The sequence below is a fragment of the Taurulus bubalis genome (genome assembly GCF_910589615.1).
Source record: "Taurulus bubalis genome assembly, chromosome: 17".
NCBI classification, from domain to species: domain Eukaryota; kingdom Metazoa; phylum Chordata; class Actinopteri; order Perciformes; family Cottidae; genus Taurulus; species Taurulus bubalis.
In genome coordinates, this window is record NC_136605.1 from 38292 (window position 1) to 51056 (window position 12765).

The 12765-nt window shown below is 40.6% G+C and overlaps 1 protein-coding gene across 1 annotated transcript; it reads left to right on the forward strand.

Annotated features, from left to right (window-relative positions):
* Positions 1–4996: 4996 nt before the first annotated feature.
* On the forward strand, positions 4997–12104 carry nosip (nitric oxide synthase interacting protein). Its single transcript, XM_079233851.1, has 10 exons — positions 4997–5113; positions 5291–5387; positions 6569–6674; positions 6760–6841; positions 8234–8369; positions 9491–9639; positions 10556–10672; positions 10936–11006; positions 11091–11199; positions 11339–12104. Exons 2-10 carry the CDS (start codon positions 5318–5320, stop codon positions 11408–11410), a joined length of 912 nt encoding a protein of 303 aa, XP_079089977.1. The 5' UTR covers positions 4997–5113; positions 5291–5317; the 3' UTR covers positions 11411–12104.
* Positions 12105–12765: the final 661 nt, after the last annotated feature.

Genomic DNA, 12765 nt, shown 5'->3' on the forward strand with positions numbered 1-12765 from the left:
CAGTTTACACATTGCTGCTATAGTGAACGGGCTTGAATGGGATTGGCTGAATGCCAGTTGTAGTGGAAATAAATCTTCACTAGATGATCCTCTAGGCGTATCTGTGTTCTGCCATTCTCAGGTAACATTTACAACCTTAGTTAAACAGAGTCTGTGGAGTGGCACGTGCACACAGAGAGGGATATCTGTCAAACACAACCCGGTGTAGCACCGCTTTATGCTGTAAATGTGTGCCTTTATTACATATACAGAACGTTTATTGTGAACTGTCTCAGAGTATTATGTATCAGCGGCCTGCTGCCAGACGGTCTTCAGCGTATTTATTATGATAAAGTCTTCCAGTCAGATCATTAGATCACCAAATTACTAATCAACAAACAATTTCATAGACCCACGCTAAATATAAAAAGCCAAATGAAGCGCAGAGCAAAGTAAATCAAAGTGCACATGCTCATGTGGGTACAGGAATATGAGAGAGTGAGGACTCTTTATGGAGGTTCTATTCACGACGTAATTCAATTATATTCAATTCAGTTTATTTTGTATAGCCCAAAATCACAAATACAAATTTGCCTCGGAGGGCTTTACAATCTGTACACATACAACATCGCTGTCCCGGGACCTCACATCACATCAGGAAAAACTCCCCCAAATATAAAGATAGTGAAAACCCTTTTCCAGGGAAAAAAGGAAAGAAGCCTTCGGGAGAGCAACAGAGGAGGATCCCTCTCCCCGGATGGACAGAAGCAATAGATGTCATGTGTACAGAATGAATAACGTAACAGAGTTACAGCACATTCTAATGTAATGTGCTGAAGCAGCTTTTTTCAGACTCAAACCAAGCAACACATCAAGTGTATGTTTTCAACTCAAATGTTTTGGACAATACATAAGATAAATCATGCAAACCTAACAAGTTTTCACTTTCCACAGCTTTGACTGAATTATGACAATTGACTGAAATGTGACTATGTGAAATCAGGTGCATTAAAAAGTGGATCTCTTATCTGCTCATTACATTACATGTGTTCTAAACTATTTGCAAAAAAAACAAGTGGTATCAAATGTGTCATATTTAGGCTACACTCAAGACATGAACATGTGGATCAATTTACTTTTGGTCGATCACCCACACCGACAGTCCTGATGAAGCAGATTAGCTGAGTGTTTGATGTGAAACTCTCTGAAAAACACGCAGGGATGTTTTGTTTTATTAATTTATTGATTGCATTTCGGATCTTTTCTCTGCATTAATGGTAATAGTTCAATTTACTTTTCCCACCATATCATGGTGATAGTAAGAGGGAGAGCGACATCCACCATGGACACCACACCATCCTCCAACTTTATTAATACGGTTAATGTTTGTACAAACATTCAAAGAGCATAAACTGAAAATATACATTTCTAAATAGTATTTAAAAATGCACACAACTTATTACAAAGACACATCAGTAGATAATGGTTCACACAGCACCTGCAGTCCTTAGCACAGCCCCCCCCAAACCTGTCCAGCGTCACTGTCATAGACACTGGTACAAGGATTGGGAGTGACCAGACTAAGAGAGGCATGAAAGAGGACACTAGAAGTATGAGATCAAGTCTGTTTCTCAATCCTTAACACATGTTATTTGTTAAAACTAGTAAAAACAAAATAGTGGCAGTGCGTAAAATATAGCAGAATAAGATAAATGCATATATGCACTACACTGAAAACAAATTACACTAAATTCTAGAAAATTCTTCCAGCAAGCTACTTTCAAAACATTTGGAACTCAGTATAAGCAAAAGGACTAGTTAACATGTTTGTTTCTTAATGAAGAATTAACGTTAAACACCAGATAAATTCAAAAAAGAAAAGCAATGAGTTTCCTTGAGTATAGAATTAGTTTAGTTCTCTGTTGCGTTGTTGTTTTCATACATACCTCCTCCAACACAAAGCCATTTCCTCTTTGCAGTGAAGCGTCTGCTCTCTCCAACTCCTTCATCTCCGTCTGGAGCTTTCTCTGCACTCGTCGACCGGCTTCTGTCTTCAGCCCCAATGTGTGCCAGTTTCTCCTGTCCATTTCCCGCTCCCTCTTTCTATCCTCTTGTGCTGCCGCGACCCCTCCTCACTTTCTCGCCCCCAAAAATCACTGTTCATCTGGGGCCAATAGGGAGCCAGGCGGCAGGGTGAGGCACTTCCTCTGTGACAGGAAACTAACAACAAACACCCAGAAACCACGAACAGAGGGGGGTAGATAAACAGATGCAGTTGGCTCTAAGTAGAATTATAGAGGTCAGGAGAGGGTCAATACTTAACATCTGTTAAATTAAAACTCAGTTTACTTATTATTACATTTAATTTACATTACATTCACTTATATCTACATCATTGTACTGTATGCTTATTGGCAAGTCTCACTGATACGTCATTTAGTCTGTATATGAAACTGGTTGCTGATAAAAGCCACTCCCATCTCAGTATGATCGTTCTTGAGATTGTTTCATTCTGTCCTCAGGTATGTGTTATGATCAAGAATATTTAAATATGCAAACAAAAATATTAGATACAGTATGTGTGGAGCAATAAGGAGACTGTAACCTTCCTCAATATGTAAAACAAAGACATATTTACATAATGTTTACGCATACATTCACATTTTCTTTTGCAGATTTTTTGAGAATGTGGTCAAATATGTGCTATTCCTGATCTTTTCTTGATTCATTGGTGCCAATAAAGCTGAATTGTGTTGAACGCAGAAAGAATGTGGAACAGGAGTCAGGATGGGAAGTGATGGCGAACTAGAGGGCAGGGTGCTGATGAAGCGATAGGCGGGCTCATGTTCAAAGTGCAGATAGAGAGAATTGCTCCTGATAGCTGCTGGGCGTGCTGTCTATGGGGGATAGTTGTTTATGGAGGAGGTCTTGTCCAACTTATTATCTGCTATTGCATCCTTTACCACCCTCACCACATCATTAACTCCAGACTTTATGAACATAGCCAGCCAACAACCTGAATCTGTCCTTATATGGTCTGTGCTGGACCTACTGCTAAATTGCAGGGTCAACAGGGAGTTCAGTTTATCTGTGCAAGAAGATGCATCTTTTCCCTGATTATATTTGCCTTTCTTCTGCAAAATGAAAATGAAACACTGAAAATCAGGCTTCTGAAATATATTGATGATTTTTGGTTCCTTTCCGTTCATCCACTGATGAACTGATGCAGGCACTCAGGTGCCTTGAACCAGTCTAGTTTCTAATTCTGTGAAAGTGTATGCAGGTCAACAGTCCTTTTGAATAATGTCTCCTACAAGCAGCAAACATGTACAGTTAGGCCAGCAGCAGTTCATTCTTTGCGTCTGTTAGTTGGAGCTGTATGTGCAGTGGGTGTAGGGGTCTGCCAACAGGAAATCCACTGTCACATAGGCAGGAAATGCTGCTGTTCAGACACAGAAATAAACGGTACTTGTAAGGGAAACACAGGCTCTGCTAACAGCACTGCTGGTTCAGGGCATACAATAGTTTTCTCACGAGCAACCTGAAAGTTGATCATTTACTGATGTTCCTGATGCACAGACACAAAAGATGGTCCCAACTTGACATGAACATTTTGATTCCAAGATGTTTTACACAATCTGATATGGTGGTAAAGCATGGCAGTATTTTACTGGTATATTCAGTTCAGCATTAACAACCAAATACCCATTGAACCCTTTGAGTTACAAGGGTTTTGAATTTCAGATCACATCCATCCAGTTCACAGATCTTTGCACTGGCTTCCTATGTGTTAAAATGAGCTTTCACTGTTGGTTTATAAAGCTCTGCTACTGAACCGAACGCTCCAGACCTCTCAGATGGTCTGGGACAGGTCTGCTTACTGAATGAGGAGAAGCAGCATTCAGTTTTTATGCACCACATATCTGACACTTGCGATCTGCTCTTACTCTCACTTCTTTTGAATTGAGTGCAAATGTTGCCACTGCATTTTATGAAATAAAACTTGGGACCGATTATTCCAAAATCGCCCTACGCTGACGTTTTTTCCCTGACTGTTTGATGTGTTTATTAAATTATTTTAGTTTATCTTTATCTTCTAGCATGCCTAGCTTTACACGTGGCTGACAATATAGAGGCTGAAGGTAATAGTAGTGGTTTAAACCATCATTATAGAGCATACCCCCTCTGTGGTTGGGTAAAGGTTTAGACTATGGGTTTAGGGTTGGTTTAGGTTTGTTATGTAGTACATACACAGTATATGGTGGACACTCACATTGAGAGGGAACAGTATTTGACACAACACAGGCACACAGGCACTAGGGAGAACTTAAACCAGAAGGCAGCAGTAGTGCAACATGAAGGACGCCAGTGGCCGTAAAAGAAGAAGAAAGAGGAGGTCATGCATGTGGGTGCCAGCACATAGAGGGGTAAAAGGAAATGAAACAGCAGATAAATTAGCAAAGTGAGCATTGGCATGTCAAAACAAGACAGACATTTTATTCAGCAAAGCAGAAACTAAATCAATAATAAAAAGAAACATTAAGGAATGGCAGCACAGTTGGGACGCAGGAGACACAGGAAGACAGCTTTATGCTATTCAGAAGGAAGGCAAAGGGAGTTTTAACCAGACCGAAGATTGGACACACAAGGCTGAACAAAACAATGCAACTAATAAATAAACACCCAACTGAACTATGTGAGCGCTGCAATATAGCGGAAACTGTAGAGCATACAATTTGTCGGCAGGAATTCATAATTGAGCGAAACAGGTTGAAGAGGAAGCTGGCAGTAGAGGAGATACAATTAAAATATGCACTAACCTTGGGGACAGGAAAGCTACTGCAATATCTGAAAGAAACAGGATTGAGTGGAAGGCTTTAGGGCACTGAATTGATATAGCTACCTTTTTCTTTTCTTTTTGTAAAGCGATAGATAACTCTGGTCCACACTCCAATGCAGTAGGTGGCGGTAATGCAACTTTGTTGGATGCCATCCGCCAGAAAACCTCAAAAGAAGAAGAAGAAGAAGAAGAAGAAGAAGAAGAGGAGGCGGCGGAAGTGGAGTGAGCGGAAGCAGCAAAGTCGAAGTTTAGCGTTAGCTAGCTGCTTGCTTCGTAAACAAGGATCACGGAAACGTAAAGACCCCTTTAAAAGCAGTTCTTTAGCCACAACTCTTGTTTGTCTTTTTCTAATGTAACGTTTTCTGAATAGAATCTGTGCGTGTGTTTTCTATGTCCACATTGAGTTGCTAATGTTAGCGTATTAGCATCGATGCTGCCTGCTACAATAACACCACATTTCTCTTTGCCCAGAGACCAGCAAAATAAAGTAGAAGTGCAATGACGCGCCATGGAAAGAACTGTACGGCCGGAGCTGTGTACACGTACCATGAGAAAAGGAAAGATACAGGTGAGAACCATGTCAAGCTACTTTACTGTTCACCTGCATCCAGCGTTCAGACTCAGTCAAACCAAGCTGCCTTTGTCCACTTGACAGGGTTCATACGTCATGGAAAACCTGGAAAAATCCCAGAAGTTTAGTAGAAGTCATGTAAATGTGTTATATTCATGTGTTCATGACGTTCATTTACGGTGAGTTTGAAATAATAAATATGCTTTTAAAAGAAAGACTAAAAATATAAGCAGCCATACATACAGGCATCTATATACATGTTTATTCTTTTAATCAAACTATTGTCTCATTCATTTGTGTCATTTAAGGTTTACTGTATGCTTTGTATTCTCATTGTTAGTTTAAATACTACATTTACTCACTTTTTACTGTTTACACCGAGGTTCCACATTGTTTGGTCATGGAAATTTGATTTAAAGTCCTGGAAATCCATTGGTCAGAATGTGTGTGAACCCTGACTTAAAGCAACTCCTCCACATGTGTGTCTGGAGGACAGATTGATGCGTTCTCATGTTTCAAGGCACAAACGCCACATCCTCAATGATACGTCGAGCCAGACACTGACAGTAGTTTAATGTACCGTGTGTGTGACACAGTTTTACTTGAGATTTCCTCACTCGATTCAGTCGTCTCTGTTTAAGATGCTGCTTCCTCTGTCTGTAATGAGGCTTTCAAGCAGCCCGATTCTAATGGACCCGTAGACTCCTTCACCCGTCCAGATAGTTTCATGTTTTTCTTGAACTACCATAACTATGTCCATAACATTTGTAGAGGTGATCATGTGGGTCAGAAGCTTGTCCTCTCAGCAAGTAGAACACAGACAGTCTCAAGGCTAGATTTTGAAGGCCCTATTCCTATTTTATGCTTCTCACTTCAGTGTAATGTATGTATAGTCGTCAAAGATCAGCTCGGCAGACTTTTCACACACAAACTTACATGTTAGAGTCAAATTATTAGTTTGGTATCTTCAGATAAATACATTTAAACAATGAAACATTTATAACATTGAAATGTATTTAACATCACACATCCCACGAACGTATTTGACTGCAAGTGACTGTAATTATACTGCAGGCAGAACGAAGGCAATTAATTCATCCATTCATTCTGGGGAAGCTTTTCCTGTCTTATCTTCCATTTCACCATGTAAGCATGCCGTGTGTTCTTCTCCTGCTCAGCGGCGTCTGGTTATGGGACTCAGAGCATTCGACTGGGCAAAGATGCGATCAAAGACTTTGACTGCTGCTGTCTGTCCCTGCAGACCTGTCAGGATCCTGTGATGACGTATGTTAACATACACACATATGTACTGTATAACCCTAACATGTGACCACAGATGTAAACAGTGTTGTCTTGTTTCTGTGCTCAGTCCAGATGGATTCTTGTATGAGAAACAGGCCATTCTCGAATATATTTTGCACCAGAAGACAGAAATTGCCAAAAAAATGAAGGTAAGCATTCATTCAGCCTTCACTGCTGTCGACTACACTGTCTAACGCAGGGGTCGGCGGCTCCGGAGCCGAATGCGGCTCTTTAGCCCATATGTTGCGGCTCCCTGAGGCTTTGACCATTATTTTTTTTTAAAGATGTTTTTATTTTATTCGGGTTTTTTTGCAGAGTGGAAAAACTTTCTAAGGGAACTCCTCTTATCTTGGAGTTTATAAATAAAAGTTTAAATATTTCTTTAACTAAAATGTGCATCACATCCTGTTACGTCGCTGTCAAGCCTTTCCCCTGCAGGTGGCTGCTCGTGATTCAGAGCCCCGCCCTCGCTAAACTATCAACGGATAAATAAATAAAAAGAAAAGTCACGGAGAGCGTTTAATTCTGCGTGGACGTATAATTAGCTTTCACTGCCGACGATGCTGCTGACCTGTATGCTTGATATGTGGCGAGAAATTAGCAAACAACAAAGCATTTCACCAACTGCCACATGAGCCACATTTATAGACAGTATTCAAAGTCCACATAGTTGTGGTTTTAATTGACCTCAGTAGCCGACACGTGACTATTGTTTTGTTTGATAGTTATAAACAGGTAAAATAGCAATACAATGTCAAAAAAAAGTAATTCTTGTTCTATAATTTCATAAATACAACAAACTATAGTTTTTTTTGTATATATAATATGACTATATATAAAACTTCAGAAGCTGTGATATCAAATAGCTTTTGCGGCTCCAGACAAATTTTTTTTTTTGGGTGGAAAAAAAGGGCAAAATGGCTCTTTGGATAGGAAAGGTTGCTGACCCCTGATCTAACGACTTGACTTTTGTCAACACTATTGTTCAATTTTTTTTTTGTAGAAACGTGTTTCCTCAGTGGGACAGAAAATCTCTTCTTCTTCGCCCTCTTTCCAGTTTTTTCAAATGACAAAACTGCGTCACAGCCAACAACAACATGAGTGCGACAGACACAGGCTGATCAACGCATTATTTTAGGTGAAGCGGTTGTCTGATGAATTGAACATAATAACAGCTGAGAGCTATCAGACTGATTGGATGCTTAACTCTACTGGCACATCCCCTGACCGTCACATGGAAGCTCACGTCTTTGCTTTACCAAAGCTCCTTTTACCCCACATCCACTGAAACACCAAGCCAAAAGTTCAATTTTGGGGTTGAGAAAGAACTGCCATTTATCAGCCACAGTTATCTGTATTGATGGTTATGTTGTTCATCACCTGAAACAACATTTTTAGGGAAATGTGTGTTTTGACAGAATTTGTTAGTTTTTTTTAGTCATTAAAATTATTCCTGTTTTATGAAGATACAGTCGCTTTTATTTTTGCTGTTGCTTTCTGAAGATGTCTCTTGTATGTGTTTTCCTCCTCTAATTCTTCAGGCGTATGAAAAGCAGAAGCAGGCGCAGAAGAGCGACAGCCAACTTGAGTCCAAGTCAGAGGAAAGAGAGAGAGTGGAGAGGTTTAAGACTAGGGAGAACAGCATTGTGTCCAAACCCATCAACCCATTCACATCAGGTGTGTGTGTGTGTGTGTGTGTGTGTGTGTGCGTGTGTGCGTGCGTGCGTGCGTGCGCAGCGTTTGTCCTCAGCATGTGGCTCCGGTCACGTTATAAGCAAGTGTGGCCTCATTCTAGTTTTTTCCACTCTCATGTGACACGGATCAAAAAACTACGCGTGCCTCCCTAAGAAAAACAGTACAACATATAAAAATAAATACTACAGTTCTTGGACAAAAACTCAAGCAAATTTTTTTTTTAAAGGCTTAACCCTAACAAATACGGATCGAAGATGAATTTTTGTTAGATAAAAACATGTTGTGAATTGGAAATGATTACATGACTGGTGGTGTTTCAAGATGCCAAACAATACTGTTACACATCTTACTTTAGTGTATTTAACTAAGAATCAGCAGTCATACAAAGCCATATTGTATAATCAGGATTATCATCAGTGTAACAGGGAACCCAGTTTTCCTTAACTGAGCAATATGTTCAAAGAGTCTGGTAGTCACTGGACTCTATCAACTCAGTGTGTATTTTCGAACCAGTGGGCTTCATGTGAGCCATTTCAGGGCTTACATCCAATCACACAATGGGCCTCTTTAAACATAAAAGTTTAACATAATTAAGCGTAAAAAAAAGACGTTATTGCAAAAGAACTGTGCTTCGTAGTCGACATATATTGGGTTTTAATGAAGCTAACCTGTTGTCATTAGCATTTCATGTTTCTGCTTTAATTGATTTGATCGCAGCATGTGTGACGTCACCTAATATTATAAAACAGGGATATTTTGAATCCAAGGCACTGACTAAAAGTCAGTTATGTTTCCCCCCCAGATCCGACCTTTCTGCCTCTTTAAACTTGTATGTATAAGAACAATACTATGCAGGTAAAGTTGACTCAAAAGACATAGAACACGATGTCTTTATTTCTAAACTCTCATTAAATACAGGTTTGAACAGAGGTTTGCCTCTTTTTCAGGATGACCCTGACTATGACCATGTGACCATGTCAAATATTGAAGTCATTTTACTGTCTCCCTCAAGATGAATATAGAAGTTAGCAATCCGGCCATGGTGTAAGAACTTGTCCCATGCTTGTCATAATTAAGTAGAAACCGTAACATTTTCCCTTCAGGGCTGAACAAAGGAGGTGAGAAGGGCAGCGCAGACAGCAGCTCAGCAGAGTCCTCCACTGCTTCAGTTGCCTCCTGCAGCCAGAGCCTGCCCAGTTTCTGGATCCCCTCTCTGACACCACAGTCCAAGCCCACCCTGGTCAAGAAACCAGTAAGTGTCTTCATCTACTACGTCAGTGGCTTGACAGACATTGTTGGGTGCTGATTCATGTCCGGGAAAAATAACTTTCAATGTTCACAAAACGAGATTTAAATCTGAGAAGATCCTGTAACTCAGTGCTCTCATGTCTCTTTAGCTGGAAGTTAGTAAACGTTTTGCCCCTTTTATGTTTTCGGGTTTTAACATATCGGTCTGTGTGAATAAACAACCATGTCACTTTTACATTCAAATCATGGCAGTAGTCCTTTATGTGATGATTAAATTATGTTTTGTTTCGAAAATTAAAAAAAAAACTGTCTGGACGACAAATATCCAAAATCTTAAACGAATGAAGCCAGCAGCGTTACATGTTCCATGTCTTAAAAGAGCTATTGTCTGTCATTCCATCTGCCCAAAACGTCAAGCTTCAAACTACGAAACCTCTGCTATATACGTGATAGATTGCCAGGAGCAATTCCCTCCACCACAGCGTTAAGCAAACCTGCTTTTCAATATTTACACACTTGAAGGTAAGAAAAGTGACAAATGAGCCATATCCTAGAAACCACTACTGTTCACACTCATGAGATCTGATTAAAATATGGAGCGGCACAAACAGCAGAGCAGTGGAAATCATCATCATCATCATCATCATCATCATCATCATCATTGCAGGCCTGACTGTGGGTGTGTGTGTTGGTTGGTTGGTTGCGAAGTCCCTGTTGACTTTAAATGTCATGATAGCCTCTCTCTGTTTATTCTGTGTATCTGTCTGTTTGATGTTGACACTACTTTAAAGGCAGGCTGACTGTGAAAACCCGTGTTTGGAAATCACAGCGCTACACTTCTAGACTGAAGTTATGTGAAATGAAATGTGCACATGTCACTTTTTTTTTAATCCATCTCCTTTTCTCTCCTTCCCTGTCAGAGTAAGGCTGTGTTATGTCCCATGTCAGGACGACCTATTAAGATGAATGAGCTCATCCCAGTGCGCTTCACCCCTCTGGACTCCAGCCTGGACCGAGTGGCTCTGCTCACCCGCCAGGTCAGTTTAGTTCACTGTGAAACCCACTTGATGATGATTTGTGGTCAACGCAAATGAAGTAATTTATCCTGCAACCTGAAGTGCAAAACAGAGGATTGTCAAAGATCAAATAATTAGTATTTTAGGGAAAAATGATGAACCCATAAAACCAAATGTGAATACGGTGATAGAAAACCGGCAATCATATTTGAGAAAAGCCGCAGTGACATTACGGCCCTCTTCTACGTGATGTGAACTTCATTGGGATGTTCCTGTCTCTTTAGGACCGGTATGTGTGTGCAGTAACCAGAGACATCCTCGGCAACAGCGTCCCCTGCGCTGTCCTGCGGCCCTCGTGAGTGCCGCATGTCTTCCTCCACTCTGACGTCCACGTGTTCAGTGTTCTCTGGCACGATGACGGACTCTGTTCCATGTTCAGGGGGACGGTGGTGACTCAGGAGTGTGTGGAGAAGCTGATCAAGAAGGACATGCTGGATCCCGTGTCCGGAGACAAACTGGCCGACAGAGACATCATACCGATGCAGAGGGTACATATGGACTTCTACAAGATCCTCTCATGGTCTTTTACTGCTGTATGCTGCTCACTAGTACAGGATCAGCCGGGATTGACTAATGTCTCCAAACTGTGCTCGGATGTGAACTTGAACTGATGATGTGTTCTTACAGGGAGGAACCGGCTTCGCTGCGTCTGGAGTTGACCTCCGGGCCAAGTCGGCTCGTCCAGTGATGCAAGTATGAGACGGAGGACAGACTCCTTCTTTTAGTGTGTCGACTGCCTTCCGCCATTTTAATGGCCTTGGTTGTTGGCTGGCACATTTTTCTTGTTTCTGTTGGTAACTGGCTTTTTTTTTCTCGTAAAGAATGGTGAAATTCAATAGATGTAAAATTACCTTCCCTCCTGAATCACATTTGACCTTTTAAAAACAACATTTTGCCTCGATAACTGTGTCCATATAAGACAGAATGATTCCATTCATAGAGCAGAGCTGATCGAAGACTTTCCTTCACAATTCAACATGTCCCCTTTTTTGAAGATAGACTGCATGAATGACTCATGAGAGTAGAATCAAATAAATTGATCTACTGATCATTGATTCATTGCCATGTGCCAAAGATATAAGGAGTCACATTGAATTTCATGTTCAGAGCCACAGGAGTAGTTTCACAGGATTTGCAGCTGGTAATTCTACAGCTTCTCCCAATGATGCATCCTGATGAGACACATGTAACCTATTGAGTTTCTTAATCTTCTCTGTACTGGTAGGAGCCATAACAGTTACTTCCTGTTGCATATTAGTTTAGCCATTGTTTGTCTTGACTTTTAAATAATTCAACACAATGATGTCATTATTTTTGACAAAGTGATATCAGCTGTTCAGGATCCCTTTAAGAGAGTTTCATGTTTGTTTTTATTAAACCATAAACATATGGAAACCAACGATTGGCTGTTTTTATTGTTTGTAGTTTCAGAGAGAACGTTCAGTAGTCTCTGAACTTGTACCGTAGAAGGTTTACAGTGCCTTTTGAATCAAGCTGCTCTTATTGGTCAGTCCATACTTGACTGCTCATAAGTGCTGTGTTCACGTCTCACAGCTCATCGTGCTCGTCCACCCTCATGCCGCCGTAGTCGGTGATGCTGCTGGTCATGATGTAGTCCGTCTTGTCGAGCATCTCCGAAAGAGTCAGGTGGCCATCCTGACGAGCAGAGGACAGGGAAGCATAGAGATATGGAAATAAATACATAGTTTTTTTTTTTTATATATATATATATATAAAAACTATGTATTTATTTCCATATATTAAGTGTAACAAAAACAATTGCATTCTACATTCAGTCATTGGAGGCAGATAAAAGCCCAGACAGTAGCAGAAATGGACATTTTGAATTGGAATATAATATTCATAACTATGTTTTCATTATTGTATAAATGACCTGAAACTAAGAATGTATTTGTGTTCGCTAGAGTGAGCCCTTCAGCTTTACACAGGCAGCAGGTCATCTTCATGAAGTCTGCCATGTTCCTACTGGAGCCCAGGACGGACAAGCCAAACACTGACTGTCGAGAGACTTTCCAAACTGTGTTTCCACGTAA